Raw genomic sequence first — 12,034 nt, forward strand, 5'->3', positions numbered from 1 at the left:
TCTGTGCTGTACCACTCCCTCTGTGCTGTACCACTCCTTCTGTGCTGTACCACTCCCTCTGTGCTGTACCACTCCTTCTGTGCTGTACCACTCCCTCTGTGCTGTACCACTCCTTCTGTGCTGTACCACTCCCTCTGTGCTGTACCACTCCCTCTGTGCTGTACCACGTCTTCTGTGCTGTACCACTCCCTCTGTGCTGTACCACTCCCTCTGTGCTGTACCACTCCCTCTGTGCTGTACCACTCCCTCTGTGCTGTACCACTCCTTCTGTGCTGTACCACTCCTTCTGTGCTGTACCACTCCCTCTGTGCTGTACCACTCCCTCTGTGCTGTACCACTCCCTCTGTGTTGTACCACTCCTTCTGTGCTGTACCACTCCTGTGCTGTACCACTACCTCTGTGCTGTACCACTACTTCTGTGCTGTACCACTCCCTTTGTGCTGTACCACTCCCTCTGTGCTGTACCACTCCTTTTGTGCTGCACCACTCCCTCTGTGCTGTACACCTCCCTCTGTGCTGTACCACTCCCTCTGTGCTGTACCACTCCCTCTGTGCTGTACCACTCCTTCTGTGCTGTACCACTCCCTCTGTGCTGTACCACCTCCTCTGTGCTGTACCACTCCTTCTGTGCTGTACCACTCCCTCTGTGCTGTACCACTCCTTCTGTGCTGTACCACTCCCTCTGTGCTGTACCACTCCTTCTGTGCTGTACCACTCCCTCTGTGCTGTACCACTCCCTCTGTGCTGTACCACTCCCTTTGTGCTGTGCCACTCCCTCTGTGCTGTGCCACTCCTTCTGTGCTGTACCACTCCCTCTGTGCTGTACCATTCCCTCTGTGCTGTACCACTCCCTCTGTGCTGTACCACTCCCTCTGTGCTGTACCACTCCCTCGGTGCTGTACCACTCCTTCTGTGATGTACCACTCCTTCTGTGCTGTACCACTCCCTCTGTGCTGTACCACTCCTTCTGTGCTGTACCACTCCCTCTGTGCTGTACCACTCCCTCTGTGCTGTACCACTCCCTCTGTGCTGTACCACTCCTTCTGTGCTGTACCACTCCCTCTGTGCTGTACCACTCCCTCTGTGCTGTACCACTCCCTCTGTGCTGTACCACTCCCTCTGTGCTGTACCACTCCCTCTGTGCTGTATCACTCCTTCTGTGCTGTACCACTCCCTCTGTGCTGTACCACTCCCTCTGTGCTGTACCACTCCCTCTGTGCTGTACCACTCCCTCTGTGCTGTACCACTCCCTCTGTGCTGTACCACTCCCTCTGTGCTGTACCACTCCTTCTGTGCTGTACCACTCCCTCTGTGCTGTACCAGTCCCTCTGTGCTGTACCACTCCCTCTGTGCTGTACCACTCCCTCTGTGCTGTACCACTCCCTCTGTGCTGTACCACTCCTTATTTGCTGTACCACTCCTTATTTGCTGTACCACTCCTTCTGTGCTGTACCACTCCTGTGCTGTACCACTCCCGCTGTGCTGTACCACTCCCTCTGTGCTGTACCACTCCTTCTGTGCTGTACCACTCCCTCTGTGCTGTACCACTCCCTCTGTGCTGTACCACTCCCTCTGTGCTGTACCACTCCCTCTGTGCTGTACCACTCCTTCTGTGCTGTACCACTCCCTCTGTGCTGTACCACTCCCTCTGTGCTGTACCACTCCCTCTGTGCTGTACCACTCCCTCTGTGCTGTACCACTCCCTCTGTGCTGTACCACTCCCTCTGTGCTGTACCACTCCTTCTGTGCTGTACCACTCCTTCTGTGCTGTTTCACTCACTTGTGTGTCATATGTGTCTGTTTTATTCAGGGAAGGATCATGTCTGCAGATTTATTGGGTGTGGAAGAAATGAGAAGTTTAATTACGTGGTCATGCAACTTCAGGTAAACCGAGAAGGAAAAGTATCCCAGGGATTGTGTGACAAGGGGACATAGTTATTGTGTATAGTGTGTAATAAGAGGACAGTCACCTTTATATAGTGTGCATGATAAGACGAGCACTGTCTATAATGTGTGACAATTGGACAGTCACTATATATATTGTCCTATAACAGGGCAGGCACTCTGTGTAGTGTGTGATACCAGGAAAGATGCTGATTATAATATATGAGATAACGAGGCAAATGCTGGGTAAAGAGCACTATATAAAATGTGCAATCAAGACTTATACTACATATTGTTTGCATTAACAAGACAAACAATGTTTATACTATATGACAACAGGACAGTCACTGCACATATGGCTAGATAACGACTGGAGCTCAATTTATTGCTCACGCGTTAACCCTGTTAGACAGAATGTTATTCTGTGCATTGATTTGTGCTTGCATTACAAGTTGAAAGTAAAATTTTTTCGCTCAAGCGCTAACACGACTTCTGCAAAAAGCCGAACTTCGAATATCGCAAACTCGTTAACGTTTTCCCCCATAGATTTTGATACAGCACAAAAAGGGGGGGAGGGGGAACCTGAATACCCATACTTGCTTGCAAACCTGATCACGTTTACTCAAGTGCACTAACCCGGCATGAAATATTAATATTTCACACTCAAATGTTATTCACATAGCAGAATATGTTCCATTTATTCTTAAATACTGATTTCTATATATAGCTGATGTATTTTTGGTAAAATATATATCTGTACATATATATGTGTGTGTGTGTGTGTGTATGTAGAGAAATCAAAAAGAGCCCATTTGTACAGAGTTAAGTCTCTAGGGCGCTCACAATCTAGCAATAACAGTGAGTAAAATGTTCTCTATAGACAGAACATAGAATCAAAAGGCAGCTCTTCTTGAATGTCCAGCCAGACACTTAAAGATCTTAAAACATAAGAGAAAGAAGGCGCCTTATAGGCTAGACCAGTGTTTTTCAACCAGTCTGCCGTGGCACACTAGTGTGCCGTGAGAGATCCTCAGGTGTGCCGCGGCAGACTGACAACAGTGTGACATATTTTTTAAACTTTGCTTGTTTTTTACTCCCAGTGCAGGGGTAGTTTGTAAGAGGCATGGGATAACAGCACAATACATACAGTATGTGTGTGTGTTTGTGTGTGTGTATATGTATATGTTTATGTATATGTATACGTATATATATATATATATATATATATATATATATATATATATTAGGCTACAATGTGTGATTTTTTTTAAAATTTTGGGATGGTGGTGTGCCACAGGATTTTTTAATGTAAAAAAGTGTGCCACGGCAAAAAAAAGGTTAAAAATAACTGGGCTAGACAGACCGCACAATAAAGAAGGCGCCTCATAGGCTAGACAGACCGCACAAGGTGGATGAGATCCTAAAACATAAGAGAAAGAAGGCGCCTTATAGACTAGACAGACCGCACAAGGCAGATTAGATCCTAAAATATAAGAGAAAGAAGGCGCCTCATAGGCTAGACAGACCGCACAAGGTGGATGAGATCCTAAAACATAAGAGAAAGAAGGCACCATAGGCTAGACAGACCGCACAAGGTGGATGAGATCCTAAAACATAAGAGAAAGAAGGCGCCTCATAGGCTAGACAGACCGCACAAGGTGGATGAGATCCTAAAACATAAGAGAAAGAAGGTGCTTCATAGGCTAGACAGACCGCACAAGGTGGATGAGATCCTAAAACATATGAGAAAGAAGGCGCCTCATAGGCTAGACAGACCACACAATGTGGATGAGATCCAAAAACATAAGAGAAAGATGGCGCCTTATAGACTAGACAGATCGCACAAGGCAGATTAGATCCTAAAATATAAGAGAAAGAAGGCGCCTCATAGCCTGGACAGAGCGCACAATAAAGAAGGCGCCTCATAGACTAGACAGACCAAACAAGGTGGTAAGATCCTAAAACATAAGAGAAATAAGACACCATAGGCTAGACAGAGCGCACAATAAAGAAGGCGCCTCATAGGCTAGACAGACCGCACAAGGTGGTTGAGATCCTAAAACCTAAGAGAAAGAAGGTGCCTCATAGGCTAGACAGACCGCACAGGGCAGATTAGATCCTAAAATATAAGAGAAAAAAGGCGCCTCATAGGCTAGACAGAGCGCACAATAAAGAAGGCGCCTCATAGGCTAGACAGAGCGCACAATAAAGAAGGCGCCTCATAGGCTAGACAGACCACACAAGGTGGATGAGATCCTAAAACATAAGAGAGAGAAGGTGCCTCATAGGCTAGATAGAGCGCACAAGGTGGATGAGATTTTAAAACATAAGAGAAAGAAGGCACCATAGGCTAGACAGACCGCACAAGGTGGATGAGATCCTAAAACATAAGAGAAAGAAGGCACCAAAGGCTAGACAGACCGCACAAGGTGGATGAGATCCTAAAACATAAGAGAAATAGGGCGCCATAGGCTAGACAGACCGCACAAGGTGGATGAGATCTTATTATTATTATTTTATTATTATCAGGTATTTGTAGAGCGCCAAACAATCTTCAGGGCAGCGCTCCAAGACTCGTCCTCCGTGTAGTTGTAATGTGAAACCGCATGGATCTTCACGCTGTTGAAACACCCCCCCCCCCCACTCTGACGTCAGCGATGAGATGCACGCTGCAACATAGTAACTTAAAGTAGCTGGTGCAGAGATAAAAAGAAGCAATCCACCAACGCCTCAGCACAAAAGTCCAGCAACCAAAAGCGCACTCAGCAACAAAAGGCAACGGGTAACGATGAAGATGATAAAGAAGAAATTTCCATCCAAAGGGAAGGAGAGTCCACGTCTTCAGTCATTACTTTTGGGAAATAAGTACTTGGCCACCAGGAGCAGGCAAAGACACCCCAGCCAAAGTCCTAAATACCTCCCCCACTCCCATCATCCCCCAGTCATTCTTTGCCTTTCGTTACAGGAGGATGGCAGAGAAGTACCGAAGATTCGGAGTAGTCTCTTATGGAGGGTAGTACTCTTTGGAATGGGACTGGAGTTTTAAATAGTCCTGTCAGCCTCTCAGTGAAAGCCTGGATGAAAGTTAGAGTCCGGAGATGCAGGGAGAGTCTTTCTGCTAAACCATCCCGACTCATATTAATAGCTCCACATGCAATCAGCGTTGACGAGTTTCACTGCCTGCTTTCTGCACTCAAGTCCATGTCAGGAGCGATGCTTCTACCTGTCACACTTGAAGGGCCGTGTGCCTGTTCCACGGCATTTATTCTGGTAAGATCGTTTAATTTTTTATACATAATGAAAACACAGAAGACAGGTTCACATCGTGGAGCCTTTTATCTTATGGAATCAAGGGTTAATATTCCTAGTGAGGGGATTATTGAACAAGGGGTTTATACATAATATTATTTATTGTGTTATTGTTGCGTTATGTGCGAGATGTGGCTCCGGCAATGGTGGAACTTCAGGTTGACTTCCGGGAGTATTTGCTTGGCCGATTTTGGCACGTTTTCTCCTTAGTGCAGGGGCGGTCCTGCGAGGCATCCCAGGTGACCAGGTGTGAGTTTTCACTTACTCAGCAGCATAGGAGATGAAGAGGTTTCTGTAGTCCGGGTCATAGGAGGTTGTGAGTGCCCTGGCCATTGGAAGTATAAAGGTGCCTGTTTTTTAAGCTAGTCTAGTCCATAATAAAAGCGCAAGCTGTGGAGGACTCTGACGCGTTAGAGGATACTCCCTCTTTAACAAAAGTCTCATTCCTGTGTTTATTGTGAGGAGGTTCTTATCGATCAGCCTACTCAACTATGTTCCACATGCCTTGATAAAGTTGCGACATCTAAAACTGGTGAGCCTTCCACCTCTGAGGGCTCCCCGTCCCATGAGGTGCGTTCCCTGCTTTCATCTCAGAGTGCACATGCAGCGTCCCAGGGTCCAACCATTACTCCTACTGGAGAGATTTGTTGGCCGTCAAATTTTGCAGATCAACTGCAAACGGCGATATCAAAAGTGATCTATGCCTTACCACGTTCTGCTAAGCGCAAGCGTAGGGCATATCATGGCGGCCCGGTCCAGGGGTTGTCTACACCTATGGAAATATCAGAGGCGTTATACGATGACAAAACCCACTCCGACTCTTCGGAGGAGGCTTCTTCTGGGTCGGAGTCTGTGTCATCTCATCCGGGGAAGAAGCCTGACTTTAGGTTTAGGATGGAGAATTTGCTCTTTTTGCTGAAGCAAGTGCTTGCTACTCTGGAGGTTCCGGAACTGAAGCTTCCGGAGCAACCTTCGATTCCTAAGCTTGATAAGGTATACGAGGACAGGATGGTGCCTCAGACCTTCACGGTTCCTGTTAAGATGGCTAATATTAAGAATGAATGGGAGCGATTAGGTTCTTCCTTTTCCCCTTCTTCCTTTAATAAACTGTTCCCCGTTCCGGACTCTCAGCTCGAGCTGTGGGGGACTGTCCCTAAGGTGGATGGTGCCATCTCTACGCTTGTGAAGCGGATGACTATTCCTCTCGAGGATAGTTCGTCATTTAAAGAGCCCATGGATAAAAAGTTGGAAAACATGTTAAGGAAAATGTTTCAACACATGGGGTTTGTTTTTCAACCGGCAGCGGCTATAGCCGCGGTTTCTGGAGCTGCAACTTATTGTTGTGAATCCGTTTGATATGGTCGAGAGGAAGACTTTCATCGAAAAGATACAGGCGTTGAAGGTCGCCAATTCTTTCATTTGTGACACCAATATGCAAATTATTCGCCTGAATGCCAAGGTTTTAGGATTCTCCGTGTTAGCTCGCAGGGATCTGTGGCTAAAGTCTTGGTCTGCGGACATGACCTCTAAGTCAAGGCTGTTGTCCCTGCCTTTTCAAGGAAAGTTTCTGTTTGGTCCAGGATTGAATTCGATCATATCCATGGTTACGGGAGGCAAGGGAGCTTTCCTACCGCAGGATAAGAAGGCGAAGCCTAAAGGATCTACTTTTCGTCCCTTTCGCACGGACAAGGCCCAGCGCCAGCAGCCCGCCGCAAAAGCTGATCAGTCCAAGGGAACTTGGAAGCCTGCTCAGTCTTGGAACAAGTCCAAGCAGAACAAGAAGCCCGCCGAGACTAAATCGACAAGAAGAGGCGACCCCCGACCAGTCTCCGGACCAAGTAGGGGGCAGATTGTCTCTCTTCTCCGAAGTCTAGTTGCAGGACATTTAGGACCCTTGGGTTCTGGAGGTTGTCGCCCATGGTTACAGGATAGGGTTCAGGTCCCATCCACCCAGGGGCAGATTCCTCCTGTCAAACCTGTCTTCAAGACCGGAAAAGAGAAAGGCCTTTCTAGATTGTGTAAGGGATCTCTCCTCTCTAGGTGTTATTGTACCAGTACCTCGAGCAGAAAGGGGTCTAGGGTACTATTCAAATATCTTTGTGGTTCCATAGAAGGAGGGCACGTTCCGGCTTTTTCTGGACCTAAAGTGTTTAAACAGGTTTCTGGCTGTTCCATCGTTCAAAATGGAAATGATCAGATCTATTCTGCCCCTAGTTCAAGAGGGACAGTTCATGACGACAATAGACTTGAAATTATTCGCCTGAATGCCAAGGTTTTAGGATTCTCCGTGTTAGCTCGCAGGGATCTGTGGCTAAAGTCTTGGTCTGCGGACATGACCTCTAAGTCAAGGCCGTTGTCCCTGCCTTTTCAAGGAAAGTTTCTGTTTGGTCCAGGATTGAATTCGATCATATCCATGGTTACGGGAGGCAAGGGAGCTTTCCTACCGCAGGATAAGAAGGCGAAGCCTAAAGGATCTACTTTTCGTCCCTTTCGCACGGACAAGGCCCAGCGCCAGCAGCCCGCCGCAAAAGCTGATCAGTCCAAGGGAACTTGGAAGCCTGCTCAGTCTTGGAACAAGTCCAAGCAGAACAAGAAGCCCGCCGAGACTAAATCGACAAGAAGAGGCGACCCCCGACCAGTCTCCGGACCAAGTAGGGGGCAGATTGTCTCTCTTCTCCGAAGTCTAGTTGCAGGACATTTAGGACCCTTGGGTTCTGGAGGTTGTCGCCCATGGTTACAGGACAGGGTTCAGGTCCCATCCACCCAGGGGCAGATTCCTCCTGTCAAACCTGTCTTCAAGACCGAAAAAGAGAAAGGCCTTTCTAGATTGTGTAAGGGATCTCTCCTCTCTAGGTGTTATTGTACCAGTACCTCGAGCAGAAAGGGGTCTAGGGTACTATTCAAATATCTTTGTGGTTCCATAGAAGGAGGGCACGTTCCGGCTTTTTCTGGACCTAAAGTGTTTAAACAAGTTTCTGGCTGTTCCATCGTTCAAAATGGAAATGATCAGATCTATTCTGCCCCTAGTTCAAGAGGGACAGTTCATGACGACAATAGACTTGAAGGATGCTTACCTTCATGTTCCAATTCACAGGGACCACTTCAAGTTCCTTAGATTTGCGTTTCTGGACCAAGACTTCCAGTTTGTGGCCCTTACTGTCGGCCTGGTGACTGCCCCGAAAGTCTTCACAAAGGTTCTGGGTGCGCTTCTTGCAGTGGCCAGATCCAGGGGCATTGCAGTGGCGCCCTATTTGGACGACATCCTAGTCCAGGCGCCGTCGTTCAGCCTCGCAGAGGATCATTCGAGGCTCTTCTTTTATTGCTCCAATCCCACGGTTGAAAGATCAACTCAGGAAAGAGTTCCCTGGTTCCCAGCAACAGGGTGGAGTTCCTGGGCACGATAATAGAATCTATGTCCATGAAAATATTTCTCACAGATCAACGACGCAGGAAAATTGCATCCACCTTTCTTGCCCTTTAGTCTTACTCAAGTGCTTCTGTTGCTCAGTGTATGGAGATGATCGGGCTCATGGTTTCCAGCATAGACGTCATCCTTTTTGCCAGGTTCCATCTCAGACCTCTTCAATTGTGCATGTTGAGACAGTGGAACGGCGATCATTCAGATCTATCACAGCGGATATCCATGGATGCTCGGACCAGGGACTCCCTATCTTGGTGCATCCATCCGGAGCATCTGTCCCTGGGGACATCCTTCCGGAGACCATCCTGGGAGATTGTGACCACGGACGCGTGTCTGGCAGGATGGGGAGCTGTTTGGGGTGCCAGATTAGCACAAAGAAAATGGACCCGGGAGGAGTCTCTTCTTCCTATAAATATTCTGGAACTAAATATTCTGCAATCTACAATGCTCTGAGGGCGTGGCCTCCTCTGGGGTCGTTCAGTTTCATCAGATTCCAGACCGACAACATTACCTCAGTGGCTTACATCAACCAACAGGGGGAAATGAGGAGCTCCCTAGCAATGAGGGAGGTGTCTCGGATTTTGGAGTGGGCGGAGTCCCACAGCTGCTCGCTCTCAGCAATCCACATTCCAGGTGTGGACAACTGGGAAGCGGACTTTCTCAGCAGGCAATCCTTCCATCCGGGGGAATGGTCTCTTCACCCCAAAGTGTTTGCGGAGATTTGTCTCAGATGGGGAATGCCAGAGATAGATCTCATGCCGTCCAGACTCAATTGCAAACTACCCCGATACGGGTCGAGGTTGAGGGATCCCCAGGCAGAGCTGATAGATGCCTTAGTGGTGCCTTGGGGATTCAACCTAGCTTACTTTTTTCCACCGTTACCACTTCTACCTCGTGTAGTGGCACGCCTCAAGCAGGAGTGAGCTTCGGCCATCCTGATTGCTCCTTCGTGGCTGCGGAGGACGTGGTTTGCGGATCTGGTGGGGATGTCATCCTCTCCGCCATGGAGGTTACCGTGTCGCAGGGATCTGCTGGTCCCTTTCAACATCAAAATCTCGTTTCTCTGAGGCTGACTGCTTGGAGATTGAACGCCTAGTCTTAGACAAGAGAGGTTTTTCTGAAAGTGTGATTGACACTCTAGTTCAGGCAAGAAAGCCAGTCACTCGTCGCATCTACCATAAGGTGTGGAGGACTTACTTGTCCTGGTGTGAGAAACACGGATATCCTTGGCACAAGGTGAAGGTATCCAGGATTCTGTCTTTTCCCCAAGAAGGTTTGGAGAAGGGTCTTGCCGCCAGTTCCTTAAAGGGACAGATTTCGGCTTTATCAGTCTTGTTGCACAGGAGACTTGATGAGCTTCCTGACATTCAATCTTTTTTTCAGGCTCTGTCTAGAATCAGACCTGTCTTTAGACAGTCTGCTCCCCCATGGAGCTTAAACTTGGCCCTTAAAGGGACACTAAACCCAAATTTTTTCTTTCGTGATTCAGAGCATTACATTTTAAGCAACTTTCTAATTTACTCCTATTATCAAATTTTCTTCATTCTCTTGGTATCTTTATTTGAAATATAAGAATGTAAGTTTAGATGCCAGCCCATTTTTGGTGAACAACCTGGGTTGTTCTTGCTGATTGGTGGATAAATTCATCCTCCAATAAAAAAGTGCTGTCCAGAGGTCTGAACCGAAAAAAGCTAAGATGCCTTCTTTTTCAAATAGATAGAGTAAATTAGAAAGTTGCTTAAAATTGCATGCTCTATCTGAATCACAAAAGAAAAAATTTGGGTTCAGTGTCCCTTTAATGTATTGCAGAGGGTTCCGTTTGAGCCCATGCATTCTATTGACATTAAGATTCTGTCCTGGAAGGTTCTCTTCCTGTTGGCTATTGCATCGGCACGCAGAGTATCTGAGCTGGCTGCCTTGTAATTCGAGCCTCCTTATCTGGTCTTTCATGCAGATAAGGCTGTTCTTCGCACCGGTTTGGGGTTTCTTCCGAACGTGGTGTCTAACCGTAACATCAATCAGGCAATAATTGTTCCTTCTTTGTGTCCTAACCCTTCTTCTAAGGAGAGGTTACTTCATAATCTGGATGTGGTTCGGGCCTTAAAGTTCTAACTTCAGGCTGTGAAGGATTTCAGACAGTCTACATCTCTTTTTGTGGTGCAATCCGGGAAGCGCAAGGGGCAGAGGGCCTCTTCTACTTGATTTGCTTGGCCTATGAGACAGCGGGACATAAGCCTCCTCAGAAAATCACGGCTCATTCAACTAGAGCTGTGGCTTCGTCTTGGGCCTTCAAGAATGAGGCCTCTATGGAGCAGATTTGAAAGGCGGCTACCTGGTCCTCCTTACACACTTTTACAAAGTTTTACAAATTTGACGTTTTTGCTTCTGCGGAAGCTGTTTTTGAGTGAAAGGTTTTACAGGCTGTGGTGCCCTCAGATTAGGGTCCGCCTTTTTTCCCTCCCGGTTTCATTCAGTGTCCTCTAAAGCTTGGGTATATGTTTCCCAAAAGTAATGAATGAAGCCGTGGATTCTCCTCCCCTTTAGATGGAAAACATAAATTATGCTTACCTGATCATTTTATTTTCATTGTGGGGAGTAGAGTCCACGGCTCCCGCACGTAACTCCGGTGGGCGGACCTAAATTTAATTTATCTACTGGCACCATTTATACCCGGATATTTCTCCTACTGTTCCTTGTTCCCTCGGCAGAATGACTGGGGAATGAGGGGAGTGGGGGAGGTATTTAAGCCTTTGGCTGGGGTGTCTTTGCCTCCTCCTGGTGCCCAGGTTCTTATTTCCCAAAAGTAATGAATGAAGCTGTGAATTCTCCTCCCCAGGATGGAAATAAAATTATCAGGTAAGCATAATTTATGTTTTTAATTGTTCCCAAAAGAACACCAAAAAGAGTACACTGGTTTAAAAACATGCAGCTAAAAATGTTCAAGCATTATTAAATACATTATATACATGTTTATATAAACTACAACTTAATTTGTAATTTTCTGGCGATTTTTGTAAGACAAAAGTGACAATGAGAATCATACTTTTCAATTTCGATCCACAAACAGCTTGATGTCCCATTCAGAATTTAAACCCTTTGGAATACGGGTTTCCAGCTGAAAAATCCAAACAACTTCTCTCTTACTGAGGATAATTCCTCTGTTACCCCCTCGCGGGTGTCTTGGAATCAGCTATTTATTTTTACGGTAGATATATAGACGATCTGTTGCTAGTTTGGAGGGGACCGGAGGAGCATATTCAACACTTTTTTGAGTATTTAAATTACATGAATTTGAAGTTTACAACGGAACACAACAAAAGTAATTTGTCTTTTTTAGACATTAAGTTATTGTCCAACTCTGAAAAGTCTTGTATAGAGGTTGAACTTTTCCGTAAAGAGAGAGCATGTGAGACACGTCAT

General features: G+C 46.8%; 1 protein-coding gene across 1 annotated transcript in view; it reads left to right on the forward strand.

Moving 5' to 3' along the window:
* Positions 1-12,034, forward strand: part of TTBK1 (tau tubulin kinase 1) — a 557,016-nt gene that overhangs the window by 89,680 nt on the left and 455,302 nt on the right. The window contains exon 3 of the mRNA XM_053712777.1: positions 1,811-1,884. Coding sequence (XP_053568752.1) covers positions 1,811-1,884 — 74 coding nt within the window. The remainder of the gene's footprint in view (positions 1-1,810; positions 1,885-12,034) is intronic.

This window comes from Bombina bombina, chromosome 4 (genome assembly GCF_027579735.1).
Source record: "Bombina bombina isolate aBomBom1 chromosome 4, aBomBom1.pri, whole genome shotgun sequence".
Lineage (NCBI taxonomy): Eukaryota > Metazoa > Chordata > Amphibia > Anura > Bombinatoridae > Bombina > Bombina bombina.